Genomic DNA, 22,463 nt, shown 5'->3' on the forward strand with positions numbered 1-22,463 from the left:
CCCTACTCAGCTGGGAGCCTGCTGTTCCCCCTGCTTGTGCGATGTCTTTCGAATAAATAAATAAAATCTTTTTAAAAAATGTTTACTACTGATTTTAAATCTTAAAACCTCCATTCATAGATTTAAATTTCATTCTTAATGACTTCTTTAAATTGGTGTTGTTATTCCTATTCCTCTTATATGTTCCATTTTAATGACATCTTTATTTTTTTTAATTTTATTATGTTATGTTAGTCACCATACAGTACATCATTAGTTTTTGATGTAGTGTTTCATGATTCATTGTTTGCATATAACACCCAGTGCTCCATGCAATACATGCCCTCCTGAATACCCATCACCAGGTTTACCCATCCCCCCACCCCCCTCCCCTCTAAAACCCTCAGTTTGTTTCCCAGAGTCCATAGTCTCTCATGGTTTGTCTCCCCCTCTGATTCCCCCCCTTCATTTTTCCCTTCCCTCTCCTAATGTCCTCCATGTTCTTCCTTATGTTCCACATGTAAGTGAAACCATATGATAATTGTCTTTCTCTGCTTGACTTATTTCACTTAGCCTAATCCCCTCTAGTTCCATCCATGTCGATGCAAATGGCGGGTATTCATCCTTTCTGATGACTAACAGTCCATTGTATATATGAACCACATCTTTATCTGTTCATCTGTTGAAGGGCATCTCGGCTCCTTCCACAATTTGTCTATCGTGGACATTGCTGCTATGAACATTGGGGTGCATGTGCCCCTTCTTTTCACTACATCTGTATCTTTGGGGTAAATACCTAGTAGTGCAATTGCTGGGTCATAGTGTAGTTCTATTCTTAACATCTTGAGGAACCTCCATACCATTTTCCAGAGTGGCTGCACCAGCTTGCATTCCCACCAACAGTGTAAGAGGGTTCCCCTTTCTCCACAACCTCACTACCGTTTGTTTAATGACTTCTTTAAATTAGTGTGAATATTCCTAATCCTCTTATATGTTCCATTTAATCTTGTATGGTTAGTTTATCTTACTTGAAGTCATAAGATTAAAAAACAAAACAAAACTGTACAGTGTACAATATTTAATGTCTGTAATAATATAACTGTGTAGAAGACATAAAGCTGAGATTTCAGATTCACATTTTTTTTTAAGCCAGGCATGTTCTTAAAGTTTGTCTGGTTTTTCTTGATAAATGAGGAAGCTGAGGGCATAAGAGTTAAGGGACTTACCCAAGGTTACACAGCTAGTTGGTGGCAGAGACGGAACTACTCCCCAGGCATTCTGACTTCTGATCTGCTACATCCCACTGCCTTACCACAATCCTGCCAGCCCATTTAATTGTCAATGTTAGATGTAGTAGGAGTTCCATAAGGTTTAATTAAATTAAATTAATTACTTCTCTCAGATGGGAACCTAATCCTAGTTAGTAGAACTCAACTACCACCTAGTATTCTTTACTTTTCTTCCAGCATCAGGTTCTGGATTTCTCTTCCATCTGAAACTGGGGAATTGCTGTGACTTGACCCTTCAGATTCTACTTCAGTTTCCAGTACGTGCTACTAAAATCTTAACTTTTAAATATTAGATGATTTTCTGAAAAGAGGCAGCTGAGATTTTCTAGCCAAATTTGACATTCCCAGAAACATAGAACTAGATAAACATAGCTAACCCAATTTCATATATATCTATTATTTAAGAAATACAAGCTTACCCAAGAACATAAATTAACTCAGCTATTCAATACATTCTGTTGCAAGAGTTTATTTAACTTGTAACCAAACTCCCAGCAATTGTTTCTAGATTAATTTTTTTAAATCTCCAAGGCTATATATCTTTCCATTCATTCTTTACCTCCAAAAAGAATATATAACACAGAGGAAAAACTATAATAATCCCACACGGGGTACCTTACTTTTTATTCAAGACTTTTAGACCACTTTCCAGTTTTATGCTATATTCATAGAAGGGGGCGGTATTCAACCCAATTATGCCTCTATGTATGTATCCTATTCCTACTATAGGTAAAAAAAGATATTTAAATCTGCTAATGAAAATATGTGTTTTTGATGATAATTTCATTGAATAACTGGAGTTGAATCCTCAGAACATGACAAAAAAGTTGGATCTGGTAGGAGGAGGTAAGGTGAGATAATGAAATCACTTAAAAAAAGGAAAATAAAAAATAAAAAACAAGGTAAGAAAAGGAATTAGACCCTGGAGAAGATGAGATACGCAGGAAAAAAGCCTCTTAGGGGTATTCACTAGGGAAAGATAAGCCTCAGAAGAGTTAAGAGATTTTTAGGATGAAATCTGGGTGAGCAGCCAGTTTAGATAACATAGAATCAATCAGAAATGAGGGATGTGAATCTGGTACTCAGAATTAAAGGACCAAATAAATAACCTTGAGAAACAGTGTTCCACTGGCCAAGGAACAGGACCAGTTAGAATTGTAAAGTCAGACTTGGATACAAAGCTGTGTCAGATAGGTTATTTTTCTGATATTGTGCAGATGCTATGCAAAGTACAGTGTAGTCTTACTCTCAAGGAATTTACAGTCTGATGGGGAAAAGTGGAAGTTAATTTAACAAAGACTGTATGGTTGATACTGATAGTGAGTATACTTAATAGTTCAGAAATGGGAGATAACACAGCACATAATTTTGTTTAAGTAAGAGTTGTTTTACTCTCCTTGATGCTTAGGGACCAGCTAAACTGTGAGTTCCTTGATGGCAAAGATTGTGTCTTATTCAGCTTTATATTTCTTAGAGTCTTTCAAAAATCCTAATACAGTACTATGAACTCATGGATTCAGTCAGTTCTCTTGGTATTCAAATGGTCCTCAATTTGACCAGTGGAAACTCTTTCAAGTATCTCTCTCTCTCTCTCTTTCTCTCTCTCTCTTTCTTTCTTTTTTCTTTTCTCTCTTTTTCTTTTCTTCTCTTTTCTTTTCTTTCTTCAACTAGTATCTTTTTTTTTCTACAACAGCATTAGTCTTTGAGCACTTCTGTGTTTTCCAATACTAAGTGGCAAGGGTTTTGTTTGTTTTGTTTTGTTTTTTTAAGATTTTATTTATTTATTTATTTGAGAGAGAGACACACAAAGATAGCGACAGAGAGCACAAGCATGCAGGAGCAGGGAGGGCAGAGGGAGAAGAAGACTACTCGCCGAGCGGGGAGCCCGATGCAGGGCTCGATCCCCCAAGACCCTGGGATCATGACCTGAGCCGAAGCCAGACGCTTAACCAACTGAGCCACCCAGACACCCCACTAAGTGGCAAGTTTTTAAATAGAACTTTACAGTTAACGAGAATAGCTAGATTTTCAAATGTGTTGTAGTGAGACAATGTCTATTAGTACTAATCTATAAATTGCTTAATAAGTGGTTCCAACAATTAGATTGGAAATGTAAGTCATAAAAAACCACTTAAGGGAAACTGGATGTCAAATACCACTTAAGTTATGAGAAGTAAAGGCAGATGATAATAAGCAGTTCTTTTTTTTTCTTTTTTTAAGATTTATTTATTTATTTTAGAGAGAAATAGTGGGAGAGGGCAAGTGAGGGGAGGGGCAGAGGAAGAGGGAGAGAGAAAATTCTTAAGCAGACTCCTTGCTGAGCATGGAACCCGACTCAGGGCTCGATCCCAGGATCCTGAGATCATGACCTGAGCTGAAATCAGGAGTCAGCCATTTAACCAGCTGAGCCACCAAAATGCTCCAATAATAAGCATTTCTTAAAGGAACTAGAACTAACTATGACGCCTATAGTGACAGGTGTTATAGTTGCTTATAGCAGTTCTTAAATAGATTTCATTGAATAAGGATAGGAGAGACTTAATTCCATTAACATTCCCATGAAAACACAATCTAATAGCATATTCTTCGATCTTAGACATGAGAAAAATAAGATATAAATGCTTAAAACTATTTCCGGGGTGCCTCGGTGGCTCTGTCAGTTAAGCCTCCGACTCTTGATTTCAACTCAGGTCATGATCTCAGGGCTATGAGATTGAGCCCCGCGTTGGGCTCAGCACTGGACGTGGATCCTGCTCAAGAGTCTCTCTCTTCCCTGAAATGAATTACATGGTTAACAGTTGACTTACACCACACACAAATAAACCATACAATAAAAAAAAAAACCATTTCATTAAATGTATGATACCAATAAGATTTTAATGTGACTACAGTATTAGATGTACTTGTTAACATTTAAGTGAAACTAATAGGATATGCTTAAAGATTTCATTCAGCCTGATTTGGGCAACCAAATGAGCTACAGTTTTTAAGTCCAGTGAACTTATTCATATACTCAGGTTTCAAGACTTGTGTATTCATTTTTAAAATTTTTCATTTATTCAAAAGCTGATTATTCTGGGGCTCCTGGGTGGCTCAGTTGGTTAAGCATCTGACTCTTGTTCTCAGTTCAGGTCTTGATCTCAGGGTCATGAGTTCAAGCCCTGTGTTGGACTGCATGCTGGGTGGGGAGCCTATTTTAAAACAAAAACAAAAACTAATTATCCCTATTCTTCATCGAACTCTTACTTTCTCTTTTCATTATCATGCCAGTATTTCTAAACACATCCATAAAAGGGAGAAGAGGGAAAATATTATAGATATATGTGCAATTTATCAAATTCTTAATAACAGTTCTGGATTTTTTGTTTTTTAATTTGATGGTTAGTTTGTTTCAGAATTTTGTGACTTTGTTCTTCAAAAAAAGAACTTACTACACATGGTTGAGAAACTCATTTTTTAACAGTGGACTTAGAGTCAGGAGACCTGGATCCTAGGCCTAGTTCTACCACTGATTTACTGTGTGCCATTAGGATGCCAACTTACTTGATATATTCATTCAGTCAGTGAGCATTTAGACATCATTTAGCTCCCAAGCATGCTTCAGGCCTTGCCTCATTTGTTGCATCCTAAAGCAGTCATGCTAAATAACCTTTAACGTGCTTTCCATCCCAGTCCTGTGCTGGTATCTAAAAGTCATTGTCCCACTTGTGAAGGAATTCAGACTGGTAGGGAGAACAGTCTGTATGGACAGTGGTGTGGTAGAACCACATGGCACTGTGGCCTAGAAATGTGTCCAAAAATCTCTGGGTGTGGGGCTACCTAAACTATGTCAAAGGAGGAGTAGAAAATAGCCAGGAGAAGGAGAGTAGAAGAGTATTTAGGCAGAGAAGCCATCATATGCAAAGGTTTGGAGGCAAATAAAGAGCTCAGAAAGGAGAGAGAGAAGGAACAGCTCTAAAAGTAACAGGGAAATCAGTAGAGGGGGGCACTTCTGAAACTGGAGACAGCCTGATCAGTTTGTTTGTCGTTTGTGCTTCTGAAAATAGCATTCAGAGAGATTGATCTGATGGTGAGGGTAAAGCTTTCTTAATTAAACAAGAGGAAATCCATAAAATAGAGTCTTCTTCCTTGATATGTTTTGAATTATATTCTCATTAAGACCTTGGCCCAAACGATGCATTTGGGAGCCAATATGAATCTTTTCAGTTTAATTTAGGTATTCTCTTCCTATTATCCAAACTACCCAATACTTCACACTCGTTTTGTAGTGCCTTATGTTCTTAAATCTAAAAGTCCAGTTTCTTCAGCTATGCCAAGATTTTGAAATATAGCCCATCATTTTTAAAACCTTACTTTCTTTTGCATCAAGTAATTCAGTTTTAAAATGCTAATTTTTAAAAGAAATAGTAACATAGTATTGACGTTTTTTCAAACTAGGAACATTTGTAAATGTGACTCTAAGTGTCAACTAAAAGAGAATTGGTAAAAGATGAGCTAGCTCCCTCAGATTTACAAAAACTAAAAATTTTAAATTGTGGTTGGAAGTCTTTAGTGCAGTAAATCATGTGCTTTTCATGAACCCTATCTCACAGATGCAGTTGGACTTCAGATAATCAGATTTTCACTCCCCACGAACTGGACAGCTAAAAATGTCATACCAATAATATGTGTCAGAGACTTAGTGCTACTTTGCTGCCTGTCTGATTTAAGTTGTTGTGGTCAGTCTGAGGAACCTGTGATATGATAAGATAGCATTCATGAGGTCATGTGGTTTGCAAGTGCCCAATCTTAACTAAGCAGCCTATGAGCACCTCAGAATGAGGAAGAGAGGGATACTAACCTTTTCTGTTTGAAAACTCATTTTGTGTTCAGTGACAAAATAGTGTAGGTCTGTGTTTATATGTGTATGTTATGTATTTTTAAAATTATTTTTCCATCAGGAGTTAATTTTAGTTTCTGGAAAAAACTGAATGCTACAAATGCATTCATCTTCTGTCTAAAGCATTAAACTTTCACTGCAAATATTTTCTGCATATTAAAGTGAAGCTGGAGAAGCTAGCCACCACTTGTTTTTTCTATTGAGGAAAACATTGGATGTTGAAGATTACAGTTCAGTGGTTTTAGTATATTCACAGAGTTGCGCCATTACCACAATTTTAGAATGTTTTTATTACTTCAGAAACTAATACCATTCCCATTAGCAGTCATTCCTCATTTCCCCCCAAGCTCCCTCCCTCCAGCCCTAGGCAACCACTAATCTGCTTTCTGGCTCTGTAGATTCCCAGTTCTGGACATTTCATATAAATGGAATTATACAGTAGGTGGTCACCTGTGACTGGTTTCTTTTATTAGCATAATGTTTTCAAGGTTCATTCATGTTGTAGCATGTATCAGTGCTTCATTCCTTTTTATTGCCTAATAATATTCCATCAAATGGGTATACCACATTCTAGTTATTTGTTTATTGGTTGATGGACATTTGGGTTGTTTTCACCTCTTGACCGTTATAAATAATGCTGATGTAAGCATTCATGTACAAATTTCATTGTGACCGTATGTTTTCGTTTGTCTTGAATGTTACTTACTAGTGGAATTGCTGGGTCATGTTGTCACTCTATGTTTAATCGTTTGAAGAACTGCCATACTGTTATCCAAAGCAGCTGTACCATTTTACATTTCCACCAGCTGTGTATGAGGGTTCCAATTTCTCCACATGCTTGTCAGCACTTGATATTATCTCTCCTTTTTGTTACAGCCATCCTAGTAACTATGAATGTCATCTCATTTTGGTTTCGATTTGTGTTTTCCTGGTGGCTAATGATATTGGGCATTTTGTCATATGCTTATTAGCCATCTGTATCTTCTTTAGAGAGATATTTACTCAGATCCTTTGCCCATTTCATAATTGGGTTATCTTTTTATAAAGACTTCTTTATATATTTTAGATATATAAGTCCCTTATCAGATAAATGATTAAAATTTGGGTAATTAGATAGACTGATAAAACATATGATTTAGCCTTAGAGAGAAGAATGATTCCTTTTAACGGTTCAACCCAGATAGAAAAGAAGTACTTCGTTTTGATGAGGATGTTTTGCTAAACATTTGAATTTTTTCAGTGCTTCAGCTGAAGGTTAAATCAAATGAAATGTACTTTGATGTAGCTTTAAAAGTTCAGAGTGAAACAAGTGTGAAGTGATTTATTTCCTGTAATTGGTCATAAATTTACATAGAAGCTCATATATTCCTAACCTCATCACCATTGACATTAGAGTACCTTCTAAATAATGTTAATGGTTTCAATTTTATCAAGACGTGTCAGCTGCCAGGAAGAGTCCAATGCAGTTTCATTTTGTTTGCCGTAGTGTACTGGATAAATCTAAGTATATACTACAGAAAGACTAAGAGTTCTTTGTAAATGACTTAATTCTTCCCTTTCTCTCCTTCTCTAGTAACAAATGCACAGTATAAATTTCTTCAGTGCCAGACTTTCCTTTCCACCTTTTTCACTTATGATTGTGGGTACATATTTTTTCTTTGCTTCTAAAAGCGTTAGTTTTAACTATTGCATTTTATACAATTAACACAGAATCTGTATGTTTTTTAAATGTTAAGTGCTTTATCTGTTTTTTAAAAATAATTTACTTAGCTTAAAGCCAGAACCATTTTCAACATTGTCTATTTTATATTATTTCAAAAAAATTCTTGAATTTTTCAACTTAATCTACTTTTAAGTATTCTAGGTCTGAACTTTTGCTCCTGTCTATGTAATACAATGATCAAAAAGTCGTGACCTCCAATTGATTGCTTTTATTGGTTTCCCGTTCTGATTCACTGGAAATCTTTTGGCTTGTGTGCTTATGGCTAGTTTTAATCTTTCTCATGTGTACAATTCATTTTTGAAAGAAGCCGATAATTGAGAATTAATTTAGTACATCATTTCCCTTTTACATTTTGAAAACTGAGAAAACTATTAAAACTATTATGTAAGGATTTCAACAAAATTACCGATTATACTTTGGAGAAAGAAAGCAAAGCCTCTAGAACTTAGAAATACAAATCTTTGTGATTATTGAATTTTATGTCCATCTTCTCATATAAAGTATAATGTGTAGTTATTTAAAATTTTATATCTTATACATCACTTACAGAAATGTTACATTTAGCTTTAACAGCCATAGTTCAGTGTTTTACAAAGATTGATTTTATAAACCCAAATGTACAAATAGGAGCTTTTATAATCTGATATGACTCAGTCTTGGAAACTTACTGCATCTGTTTTGCAGTTCTCTTGGTATCACATGACTCACTTAAATGGTTTAAACCCTGTCTAGTAGTGATCAAAGTTCATTTGGTTAGGGGTTTTTTTGGTGTGTGGATGACTTTTTTCCACTTTGTTGTGGACTGAATGTCTTTCAGAATATTCAGTGCAGCCCTTTTTATTCTTTTGAATCTCAGAAAGTGGTAGTTGTCTGTACAATTCAGCCTCCAGTCACACATGGGGGAAAATTTTTTTAACTTGAAATAATATGCATGGAAGCACTTTTAACTGTAAAACCTCATATAAATATAAGGGTTTATTATTAATTCTGTTACCCCTACACATTAAAATTGAGGAAGGATAACCTGTTGTGTCTCTTTAAAATCAACTGCAAAAATCAACCCAGACCTTTTCAAGTTACCATTGTTCTATAATTACTGGAAGAAAGCAAACACATAGAGAACATGTGTACTCTATCTACATGGACACTAGCCCAGGTGATCAAATTTCTCAGCACAGATTTCACTATTATTTATTAGGAAGTTATAGTTAGAGGCTACAAATCTCTAAAGCTATAACATTTCTCTGTTTTATGAAAGAAACTTTTAACCTGTAGAGGTTTAGCTAATGAAGTAGACTAATGAGAAATTTTTTAAATACTTGCGTATCTTTAATGATTATGAAGTCCTTTGGGCCTTCAGAATATTCATTCCCACAGGTTCTTCTCCCCGCTTTCAAATTTTACTGATAATCTTTATGTGAAATAGCTGTAATAGGTTTTAATACGTTTTTAGTATTTGAATTTTTACTATCATGCAGTTAGAAACTCTGCTATTTCCTGTCAAAACCTACGTTCATCAGACTATGAACATGACAGTTTCCTGTTTTCTTATTAGCTATACTGCCTCTTGTGCTTTATTTTTTATAAGTTATAAAATATCTTACACTTTCTTTTTCTAAATTACTAAATACTTTCTTTGGGTCAGCATTGTTAAATACATGCAGAGAAATCTTACAATCCAATCTCTTTGAAGCTAGTGAGAGGGTAAGATTTCGTTAGCTCTTTAAGCTGTAATGAGTATGTCAGAATATCTTAAGTATTATTTAAACAATTTCTATATGTTTTTATTTCTTTACTCTGTCTCTTCATGCATAACATGATGAAGCAGTCCATATCAGGTAAGAAATAGTACATTATTGGAGTCTTATATGTTAGCGTGCCCCTGTCTTCTTATTAATATTCTTATTCAAAAAGGATGGATGAATAATTAGTACCAGAAGGCTTTCTCAAGAATCTTGTTATCTTTCAATGTAGTTCGTCTATATTTCTTAGGTGCCCACTCTTGCCAAGTCAGAATGCTGAGTTCTGGGATACAAAAATGATTAAGAAACAGTCTCCATCATCAGAGGCTAACAGAAGAGGTAGAATATATGTGCAGCAGCCATCCAGACAGTGCTGATTTTAAGTATTCACTTTAACTTGGAAAAAAACTTATCTATGAATAATAGCTCAAATATATATGTGTGTCAATCAATAAATACAGTATTAAAGTTTATGAAAGTATTAATGCCTATTGATGTATTAAATGTTATAAAATTATTAAAGTGTTAATATTTTAAACTATTAATATCAAAATAATACCAGAAAACAAAAAAGAAATACTTTAAAATGTAAAAGAAACAGTTTTTATTTTTTTGTTTTTTTGTCATTGGATTATTTGGGGGTTTTGTTACGGTGAGTGTTACTGCTTATCCAAATGGTCAGCTACAAATGAATTTGGAAGTATTTTTGAGAGATTTCATTGATGACCTTATTTTTTTAATGTGCATGTTTTTTATTGTGGAAATTTTCAAATGTTCACAAATGCAGGGAGAATAAGTTTAATGAACTTTGTGTTATCTATCACTGAACTCCAAATCTTTCTCCTTTTTTTGCTTGTTTTTAAACTGTTTTTAAAAACTACTTAAATGGAATCATACAGAATCTACTCTTTAGTACCAGGCTACTTACAAATGCCTGGGTGGCACAGTTGGCTAAACAACTGGCCCTTGGCTTGGCTGGTCCTGATCTCAGGCTCTTGAGATTGAGCGCTGCATCGGGCTCAGCAGAGTCTGTTAGAGTTTCTCTCTCTCGCTCTCCCTCTTTCCTCCCTCTCCTATAAAATAAATAAGTAAACCTTAAAAAAAAAAAAGTTTTTCTATCAAGGGCTGTAAAGCTAGAACTATTGTCCTAAGGTTAGACATGTTATCCTTGAAAAGGTATAGTCTGTCACCTGAATATGAAGCTGATCCTCAGAATAAAGTTTGAATTTGAAAGTTGACATTTGCTAGGAGGAGGAGAAGAGAAGGCTCTGACTCTGTTTTATAAACACACGTTTTCTCACTTTGATATAAGCTGAGATGCTGAGTATCTAAAACTGGATGGTGTTCTTCAGTGATGAATCCCCTGAAACACCTCATGGGAACTAGATTTGAAATTAGATGGTGAAGGTGTCATATCTTAAAATATTTATTAGCCTCATAGTTTTCTGTTTTTTTATTTGCTTTTTTCCCCCTGAGTTAGTTGTGTGTCCATACCAGGCCATTGTATTTTTAAAATATAACAGTGGCCAGTGTGATGGTGGCAGCAATAAATTAACAAGAACATCTTAAGTTCAAATTTATTTATCCTTACCAAATTTTCTTAACATGATCCTAATATGGTAAATCCCTAAATATGATCCATTTAGAGCAGTGTCTCTCAGCATGTGATCTATGGATCATCCTATTCAGAACTCCCTGGAGTGCTTGTTTAAAATACTGATTCCTGAGTCCTACCTGCTGAATCCAGGTGTCTGAGAGGAGGGCCCAAGAATCTATATATTTTTAAAACAATAATCTTAGGTTGTTCTTTATACATAACACAATTTATTAATTACTGGTCTAGAGGATTAGGAAGTCAAAGGGTGCTGTTAACATCACCAACATTCTCCCAAAAGTAAGCACTCCAGAGTGACCTACTGAATTGAATAGTGTGTGAGGTCATCTCTGTGGTAGTTTGTGGCTCTTTTAACTGATGTTTGGAAAATGGCAAATCTACTTAATACCTAAAGTAAGTTATTTTTAAATGTTACAGAACTAGAAGGCACTCATTAGAAGGAAACATTTTATCACACAATAAGCTCGTTTTTACTATTTTACATACTCATGTTTGAGAATAAAATAATTCGAAGGACAGAATTAGATTATGTATTATGTTTCTAAAACATCTTCTAGTTCAATAGGCTAACGTTATTTAAAAACCATATTTCAAGAGAGAGAGAAACAAACCAAGAAATAGACTCTTAACTATAGAGAACAAACTGATGGTTACCAGAGGGGAGGTGGGTGGGAGGAATGGGTGAAATAGGTGATGGGGATTAAGGAGTGCACTTGTGATGAGTGCTGGGTGATGTATGGAAGTGTTGAATCACCATATTGTATACCTGAAACTAATACAATACTATATGTTAACTGTAGTGGAATAAAAAGAAAAAATCTCAACCATCCCAGCAGTAATCAAAGAAACAAGGTGACAATAATAGTGCATATTATGATGGAGAAAAATGTGTAATGGCCATGCTGGCCAAGGCTGGATATGATAGACATGCTCAAATACTCCGGTGGCAGAATAAAAGCTATGAAAATAAATGTGATCATATTTATCAAGAGAAAAAAACATAAAAATCCTTTTTTGTTTGCTTCTACATAGCTAGGTGATGACAACACAGGAATCCACTAAATTATCCCCTGTATTTAAAATCTTTTTAAATAAGATAATTACAGTTTTTTAAATGTATGTTGGAAATTTTTTCTTAGAATTCTGAAGGCCTTGCTCTCCTCTCTTTACAGTTGAGAAGTCTAATATCATTGTCATTCTTTTTTTTTTTTTAAGATTTCATTTATTTATTTGAGATAGAACCAGAGAGAGCACAAGCAGGGGGAGCAGCAGAGGGAGGAGGAGAAGTAGACTGCCCGCTGAACAAGGAGCCTGACGTGGGACTCGATCCCAAGACCCTGAGATCATGACCTGAGCTGAAGGCAGAGGCTTAATCAACTGAGCCACCCAGGTGTCCCTATCATTGTGATTTGTAATTTTTTATATAAAACATTTTTGGTTTTGGCTGGATACTTATCTTTTCTTGTTCTTAGTGTCCTAAAATTTCATTGTGAGGTACCATCATATAAGTCTACTTTTACCCTTCGTGATGGATACTTGAAAGGCTTTTTCATTCTCAAAGCTCATGTCTTTCAGGTCAGAGAAAATTATGTCTGGACCCTCTCTTAGATTATCTGAGTTTTTTTGTTGTTTGTTTGTTTGTTTGTTTTTTACGTGGTTACAGTTTCTTCACAGGAAATAAATGATTAATTTAAAGAGTCTTCTTTTCAACAATAGTCTGTTTCCTACTCGTTGCCTTTTTTCCCCGGCTAGCATCTCTTAGATGCTTTTATTTTATTTTATTTTATTTTTCAAATATTTGACTCCCTGCTCAAACTTTAGGCCTGGGGAACTTAAAAAGCTGGCAGGAAGTTCTGAATGCCTGGATAGGGTTCGTTGACTATGAACTAGCTGAGACCCTTCTTTGGGGAAATCCCAAGATTCACCAGAGAAGAGTCTCTTTGCTTAAAATTCCAAAGAGTCCTGGTCCCTCTGTTCCCTTGGTGAATCTCAAAAGTACTTCCAGTCACATTCAATGACTTTAAAACCTGTCTAATTTCACCTAGAAAAATACTTTTTAAATCTTTTTCATGATATGAGTATGTTACTGGCATTTCACAAAGTTTAGTTGTTTTGTTGTTGCCTTATAAAGATGTTCCAACAGTCTTTAACCAAAATTAGAAAAGACAAGGGGCTGCAGAAGGGTATGCTAAAGTATGTGCGTGTGTATGTGTGTATGTGCGTGTGTGTGTTTGTGTGTGTGTGTGTATATATGTATGTACATTTCAAGAAAGAGAGTCAATAGCTTTTGTCAGATTCCTGATCCTATGATTGATTCAAACGAGATACCAAACAAAGCCAACCAAACAAAACGTTGCCTAGAGTAGTGGTCCATACCCTGGGACGTGCATCAAAATTATTCGGGTCTTTTGAACATATACATCCTGGATCCTACCCTATACCAGGAGAAAGTTTCAGGAAAAGGCATTTCAACAGACTGCTCCTTGTTTCAACCACCAAGTAGTAGATTTGGCTCCGAACAGCTTGGTCGTACTACTGAAAATGGTATCCATTTCTGCATACTAGACACACACAGGCAGTTGTTCCTTGTTCAGAAGCACTTTTATTGTGAATAAGAGTTCCATTTCAGGTCAACCAACTCCTTTCTGACTCAGCCTCATTTGGTTTGAACAGAAGATCTACCACACTGATTCTCAAACTGAGGTATCACAATCTCCTGAGATGCTTGTAAAATTGCTTCACTCTTGGGGCACCTGGCTGGCTCAGTCAGTGGAGCCTGTGACTCTTGATCTCAGGGTTGTGAGTTTGAGCCCCATGTTGAGTGTGCAGGTTATTTAAACAAGTAATAAATAAACTTTAAAAAAAATGTTTCACTCTCTGGATTTTGATTCCTTAGATCTGGGTACGGATTTTGCATTTTTAATAATCATCCTTGGTTATCCTGATGGAGATGATCAGTGGACCATATTTTGAGATATGCTAATCTCAGTGTGCTACCAATAATAATAATAATATCTGGGGAAAGTGTAGGGTTGAGAAAATTGGTTTTTGTTGTTGTTTATATATTATTAGCTTCTAAAAGTCTAGTAATAGGATCAGCAGTACAGCTCTTAGATCCAGACACCCAAGACTTTGCATGTTAGAGGGGCCCACTTTTGGCCTTCCTCTAGCCAAACCTCTCTTCACAGGATGAGGAGTCCCCCAGGACATCTTCACCTAAAGTTCAGCCCCTTCTAGACCACGTTATGGGTACTCAGTACCCTGGAATTCCTTGTGCAAATGTCCCCTTTCAGGGCATATACAGGCCTCCTTCCTCTCAGAACCAGTGTGCACACTCCTGGGTCTAAGAGATAACTAAGGGATAGCTTCCGCTTTACCAGAGAGTCCCTGACCTTCACCTTTTTCTTCTCCAAAATTCCTTTATGTTATCGCTATTCTTTATTAGAATACAGTTCTCAAAGAAGCTTTAGTTGCATCCCCTTTGACATTGAGGAAATGACCCTCCACCTAGAGTTAGTTTTATGTAATATTTGAGGTCACTTATTACATCTGATAAGAGGCTGCAGTTCTTTAATTGCAATAAAATTTGTTAGAGCTACAGCTTTCCAAACAATTGGGAAGTTGTGGTTCCCCTGCCTACTCCTTTGGTAACAGCCAGGGAAAAGGAAAACACGTGTTCCGTATTATTTCTTCAAAAGGATCTGGGAAGAAAAGAAAGGAAGAGATTAACTGACTTAATCTAACACTTGGAGCTATAAATCGTGTGTTGCAATGTGGTGATAGGATGTTGCATCAGAACGTGGCAGTTGTAGTAATGCAGTGGGTATCACAGCTATGGGGAGGTCCTTGTGGTGCTCTGTGCCCTTTCCCTAAAATTTCAACTCCGAGTTTAGATCCTTTCTGCTCTGCCAAGGGAGACGGTGTTACTTAAATTACATTGTACCTCACTGTACTTTTGTTCCCTTGGCCCAGGGCATAGGGATTTCTTTATGGTTGAAGGTTTGCCTGAGGCAGACATCACTGTACGAGTCTCAGCATCCTTCTTGTTTCCCGTTGTTCACACACCAGCAGGAAAGTGCTGACGTTTCTTCACTTCTTCCTGGAAGTCTGTCAGGAAAGCTGGCAGGTGTATGGCAAGGCTGTAATGTCTTTACTTTCAGAACCGTTAGTTTTGAAAGTATATGTAATATTTCCTGAATATTTCACACAAGCTTTATCTTAAGATTTGAAAGATAGTGAGTGACCAGGAATTTGTCCCTGAGAAACAAAGTTGAAGGTTAATAGTAATGATAAGGGAAGGAGGCATGGGATCTATTTCAGCCAAATTCTTGCAAGTCAAAGTAGAGTTTGGTAATTAGTTTTTCTCAATTATTGTTTGGTTGTTTTGTTTTTAGCCCTTCTGCTCTATTGTAGGAGAAAATTCATGGTGTGTAAGAGAAATTAAACAAGTGACAATATCAAAATTAAATTTTCTATTTAAAACCTAAGCTCTTGAGGACGACAGGGCTGATGTCTCAATTACATGCTAGTAGAAGTGGTAGTATCCATGGCGGTCGGTTTGGAAGTTTAAGGTAACTTAGGCAAAGAAGTGGGAGATGATAGAAAGAAGTCACCTTTAATCCTGAAAAAGCTGGTTTTGGAGAATGTGGTTTAGATTTGTGACAACAATGGGATTTTCATTGCTGAACTCTAGAATTAGTCAGACTTGCCCACCCAGTAACAGGTAGCATATGATGTCCACATGAAGGTCTGGCCATGTGAAACTCCTGGGATAGCCAGAACCTGGTTCTGAAAGGTGGAAAGAGAAGAGCAATAGCTGAGCAATACATGCCATTCCTCTCCCCTATTCCCTCATGAGAGAAGTTGTTCCTTCTCCCTGAGGAGGAGTAGGGGAGAGAAGGCAAAATTACATACTATTGGCATTCCTCCCATGAAGAAAGAAATCTCATTAGTGGGAAGAAACATTCCTGCCCTGAGTGAATGGTAGTGGTTTGGTGGTCTTTGGGATATTATAATAGGATGGAGACTCATAGCAAATGTTCATTATTTGTAAATGATTTTCATTATTATGGGGACATGCTCTTGAGGCAGTGTATGTGACAGTTCAGAGTATGGTCTTAAAGTCCACATCTTCTAGAGGTGCATGCTGAAATATTTACAAAGTAAACTGATAGAATGTCTGGGATTTACCTCAAAGTAATCCAGGGACAGGAGGGGTATCATGTAACAGGATTGTCCATGATGTTAGTTGTTGAAATTGGGTGATGGGTACATGGAGTTCATGATATTATCTCTAATATAATGAAGGTTCAGTTTGAATCTAAATTTTGCTATTAGCTATGTGTCCACAGCAAGTTACTCTACCTGAGTTCCCATTTCCTAATCTCTGAAATGAGGTTGATGAAATCTACCACATAGGACTGTGTGATAATTCAATTAAAATAACAAGTTACAAACCCATTACGTAACGCATAGGAGGCACATAAAAATTGGTGGTTACTATTTTATCTAGAAATGCCAAAAAAAAAAAAAAAAAAAAAAAAAACAAGGTGTCTTCTTTCTTAAACGTTTGCTTTCTTGGTGTATATGTTTCCCCTAGTTGAGTATATTAACTTGGATTTTGTTTTGACAGCTCAGGTGCCTAAAAGGCCAGAGGGTCTTCTCAGGCCAGCCTCCTTTTGATGGAATCCACATTGTCAACCATTTAATAGGAGATGATGAATCATTCCATTCCTCTGATGAAGATTTTATGGATAATTCCTTACGGGAAAGTAGCGTTGGTTTTCCTTTGCACAGAAAATCTGGCCCGATGTCTTTGGACCCCGCTGTAGCAGATGGTAGTGAAAGCGAAACAGAAGACAGTGTGTTGGAGACCAGAGACAGCAACCAAGTGGCTCGAAAGGAGCAGCCCCCAAGAAGAGAGTCATACTCAACCACTGTCTGACCATCACTGTGACCTAGACTGGAGTTTTTTAAGGGATCAGTTGTCATATGATTAAGGGTTTGGGGAACATATCTGTTTCATATGTACATATGTATATACATATATACATATATATATATATATATATATATATATATATTTTACAGTCTTATGCCTTTTTATCTTTGCCAAATCTTCACCACTGACTTACCATTGCCATAAAGTAGACTGGAATATGGTTAATGGGAAAAATAAGGTTCTAACAGTATTACTGAATATTAATGTTTCTTGTTTAGGAAATGCAATTTATATGTGGGAAGCATTTTGAAGTTCAGAACTATGGAAAATTGAATTTTCTTCAGACAAAACTGCTCTAGTGCAGTATTTCATGCTAATTCAATAAATTGCATATTTATCAATTTGTTTCCAGGGCAGCTGTCTACAAACATTTGACCAACATATACATCTAATTTATCTTGTGTTTTTGTGTTGGTAGAGTGTTTTTGGTTTTTGAATTTTGGTTTTTCAGTTAAAATTACTGCTTTAGTAGTGGGCCACTGAAAGGTCCCAAATACAAAGCCTTTTTCCCCCCCATATAATTTTACAAACACAAATGATTGGTCATCTGTCTTGAGAGTTTTAAATTTTGTTTTAATTTCTAATTTTTATGTTCATATGATGCTTCCATGTGTTGCCTACTGGTCAAAGTAGTAGGTTAACTATAAATAAATTGGGGTTTTGTACGTATTTATAAATCTACATCACCCACATTGAATATCATTTTATATGGAGAATGTACATGTTGCAAAATGACTGCCTTTAGCATTCTAACAGGACTTCTGTAAATACTAGGTTAAAAGAAAATTGAAAATAAAACCAAACACTAATATTTTAATAGCTTTAGTATTTTGCTTAGCATTCAACACTAGCAGATTCATAAGTGAACTAATGCTTGTTCAAAAACACTATTGGTGACATATTTTACTTCATGTGTATATAGCAAATTTTTCATGATTAAAGAGGTTATAGCACATATTACTTAGTGCTAATATCTACTTAATATAATTTAAGCAATGGACTGAGGTCCAAGATATACAAAAATTATATCTGCAAATAATCTATGAACATTATCTTCAGATTCTCTAGTTAATCCATAGATAAAGCCATAAGAATTCTTTCCTACCAATTCTTCCTTTTTATCGTCTAGACATTTTTTCTTGGAAACCTGAATGCCTGTCATTGATAAATTGGTGGAAACACCAAATTACACTTAGATTACGTAAAGATAACAAGAGTGTGTTAACTGGATGCTTTCCACTTCCATTTTCATCAGCAGCCTGTGAAAAAATAGCCTTCAAGGATAAGAGGAAAGTCAAATTCAATATATATGGAGGTACAATTTTGCACAATATGTTGCATGCAAAAAAAAATTATATGACAGAATGGAATAGAAAAGATAAAATCGTTTTGTGTCTAAAGCCAGAAGTTAAGCTTTATGGTACATAATGGACTAGGCTTTTCCAGCAAGCCCTTTGTAGTTGTTTGCTTGAGAAACAAAATTGAAAATATGCCTGTTGTGTCCATATCATCAGGTTAAATTCTAGTGGTTAAGTAATTTACCTGTGGTTACAAGTTATTAAGTAGCAGAGCCAAAATCTTAATCAAGATCTCTCGGACACCAAGTTGAAAAGGTTCAGCTAATGAATTTCTGAATTCTCTGCTATTCTGACAATTAATGTGATTTAAATATGTTTCCTGAATTTATATAGATCTATATCTGTGTATAGATGTATCAACACTCATAAACTCTGCACAGCTCTACTAGAATTGTCTACTAGAATTGTCTGACTGGTGCTTTTAAGATTCTCTTTTGGGGTTCATTACTGTCAGCCTAGAGGCTGTTGATGCCCAGGTAAAATGAGATGAATCATGGCCGCACAATTGCTTTCACCCCCACAATAAGAAATCTATTGATCTAGACCAAGGGTCAGCAATAATAGTCCATGAGGCTATTCCAGCCAGCTTCTTGTTTTTACATGACCCACAAGCTAAGAGTGGTTTTTAATTTTTAAATAGTTGGGGGGAAAATCAAAAGGATAATATTTTGTGTCACATGAAAATTCTATGAAATTCAGTACTGATAAATAAAATATTACTAGAGCTTACCCAGTGCTTATCCATTTACATATTATTTATGGCTGCTTTTGTGCTACCATGGCAGAGTTGAGTAGTTACAACAGAGACCATAGGGCACAAACAGCCTAAAAATCTACTATCTGGCACTTTAGAGAAAAAGTTTGCAGACCCTCTAAAATATAAGTTTACATGTTAAGTTTGTCTCAGTAGAAGATCAAACTATTTGCTTTTGCTGTTGAACTAATGGTTTGGGAGACTAAAATTTCCTAGTGGATCTTAAACTCATAACTATTCAAAATGGAAAATGTTCCAGCTATTTTGTATTATGAAGTCTTTGATGCCAAAGACAAATGTGGAAGGACATCTCTACCTTTGGAAATGGAGAAAGAAAGGGAAGAATTCCAGAATGCCATCACTGCTCTTTCAAGCAGGCATGTTGACCTTTAGGGTATGCTTAAGTGAGCCGATATTACATCTTTCCAGAATCATGTTTGAGTTCTAAATTTGAAAGATATTCTTAGAGAATTTCCTATTTACTGTTTTCTGGTTAGGAATTAGGTGTTAAAAGAATCATGGTAAGTAAACCTTAATCCATTGATATTCTTGTAATTTGGACAATGGAAAAACTAAAAACAACAATTGTCTCATTCAAGAGCTTTGATTCAAATACTCCATTGAAGGGTTTAGAATCTTCCTGGTTTTTAGGATGAACAAGGTACTATGCCCTGATTTGACATTCAAATTAAGACTTCTGAGGTATTGGAAAGTGTTCTCTTGATAGATTTTATTTAATCCCTGATATTTTGTGTCATTTAAATGTTAAGTTAAACACTCAGAGCTGGAGAACATTCAGGGGAGGAATAAGTGAATAGAATAAATAACAAACACACACAAATACTCTCTTAGGATAGTTACCTTCCGGTGGTGTTGCCATCTAGGCTGACACGCTTAACGTAGAAGCTATAGGTGACCTGAAAAAAATGGAAATCACATTGAGGTGATGAAACAACTTTTAGATCAAGCCAATATTTCAACAGCCTTTCAAGAATCAATGATAAATGTTTTTCTTCCTGAAAAAAGCAAAGATATACATTACACAATTTCTATCCTTCCTATTGAGTACCTATTGATACTAGGTACTCAATGTTTGATGACTAATTGAGACATCAAGTTTCAATTAACTGGCAAGCTAGTTTGGAAGGAAAAAAAACAACAACTTAGCTGTGAGCGTGATCCAGCTTGTTGCTCTCCAGATAGTGCCTTTGAAAACAAGGTCTAGACCTTTTTAAGTGTTTTATTTCTAACAGCATAAGAAATGAATTGGTTCCATATTCTCCTTTATCTTTTTTTACATAATACACTATCATTTTCAGATTTAAAGTAAAATAAGTATATGAATTGTGTTTCGGTAAAGCCCTTTCATGGCCAGCTTAATTATTGTGTGGTACCAGACGTCAACAGCTAACATTTTATGAAATCAAGGATTTACTTTATTAAAACAGTGTGCTTTAGCCTGAAAGTTATTGCTGCTCTATCATTAACAAAACAGTAAGTTTTTAAAACTAATTAATTTTAATTTAATTCATTCTCCTGAAATTAAAATTCCTGGTTAAAAGTGGAGTGGATGCTATTTATAATCCAACTTTTTACATCACATCCATTGATCTACCTATCCTCTCTTTTCACTCCAAAGAAAAGATGATAGAATAATACGTTAGATATACTATAGAGATGCAAAATTATAATGTTTTTCATTTTACTGTTGGAATTTCTTATTGTAACATTGTATGATAACCTGATATGTTTACTTGTGCCTTTGCTTTAAACAATTATTAAAGTTTTTCATTTTATAAGAATTTCTGTTTCCTTAAACTGTTCAACTGAAAAGGGGAGAGGCATCAAAACACTATTAACAATGCTTGGCCTAACATCACCTGTTCATTAGTGAGGTTTGTGTTCCGTGAGTACAGGGACCATGTCCACCTGGTCCACCCATGTATAATTAGTGCCAGACAGAGAGCCTGGTACGTGACATTTTTCAATTTAATGAAAGGCAAGATATCTAGATTTGCTGTTTCCTTCAGGAATATGCTAACTTTTTGAAAATATTAATAGCGATATTTTTATCCCACATTATATTTTATGTGATTGGATTAGCAACTAAGCCAATAAGTATATTCAAATATGTAATTTGAATATGCTATTGTGAAAAGAAAGATATGCTTTCTGCATCTTTATCACAATGTTAACATTGTTTACTTCAGAAACAGTAGTTCACTATATATTCTGCTTCATTCCTGAAGGATTGAAGACACTTTATAAAGGTACATGAAATATGACAAGATGCTGTAACCCCGGGTCTGTCCACCTTGGCACTATTGGCATTTGAGGCCAAATTGTTGCAGGAGGCTGTCCCGTACCTTGTAGGGTTGTGCGGCAGCATCCGTGGCTTCTACCCACTAGATGCCAGTACCATCCCTCCTTCAGTTGTGACAACCCAAAAGGTCTCCATTTGTTGCCAATGTCCCCAGGAAGGAGGACTGAGAATGAAAATCACCCCTTGTTGAGAATCTGTGGTATAAATTTAGAAGTGGGTCAAAAAACAATGAGCCACTAGGACCAAAACTAAAAATATATGCATCTATTGAAGAGAGATTGCAAATTTGACTCTTTCTAGTAGTAAGAAAAGTAAAACCTGAATCACAATGAGGTGCCACTTCACACTTATTAGAATGGCAATTAAAAGAAAAAGTGTTGGCAAGGATATGGAAAAATTGGAACTCATGCCTTGTGGGGAATGTAAAGTGGTGCAGCCATTGTTAAAAACTTTGGCATTTCCTCCAAAAAGTGAAACATAGAATTACCATATGACCCAGCAATTCCACTTCTAGATATATACTCAAAAAAGATTTAATGTTAATAGTATCATTCACAATAGCCGAAAGATAGAAACAACATGGCCATTAGTAACAGACGAGTAAATAAAATGTGGCATACATACAATGGAATATTACTCAACTATAAAAAAGAATGAAATTCTAATACAAACCACAGTATGTATAAACCTTGAAAACATGCTAAATAAAATAAGCTCAACACATAATATGATTCCACTGGTATGAAGTAGCTGGAATAGCAAATTCAAAGAGACAGAAATAGAGTAGCTGTTACGAGAGA

The 22,463-nt window shown here is 35.6% G+C and overlaps 1 protein-coding gene across 7 annotated transcripts in view; it reads left to right on the forward strand.

The window, feature by feature from the left end:
- Nucleotides 1–21,142, forward strand: part of EVI5 (ecotropic viral integration site 5) — a 191,567-nt gene extending 170,425 nt beyond the window's left edge. For 6 of the 7 annotated variants that reach the window (XM_026497609.4, XM_044383643.3, XM_026497612.3 and 3 more), the window contains one exon: nucleotides 16,860–21,142. In XM_026497609.4, coding sequence (XP_026353394.1) covers nucleotides 16,860–17,171 — 312 coding nt within the window. In that variant the 3' untranslated portion in view covers nucleotides 17,172–21,142. The remainder of the gene's footprint in view (nucleotides 1–16,859) is intronic. The other variant, XM_057310462.1, reaches the window with a different exon arrangement.
- Nucleotides 21,143–22,463: the final 1,321 nt, after the last annotated feature.

This window comes from Ursus arctos, unplaced genomic scaffold (assembly GCF_023065955.2).
Source record: "Ursus arctos isolate Adak ecotype North America unplaced genomic scaffold, UrsArc2.0 scaffold_12, whole genome shotgun sequence".
Taxonomy (NCBI): Eukaryota; Metazoa; Chordata; class Mammalia; order Carnivora; family Ursidae; genus Ursus; species Ursus arctos.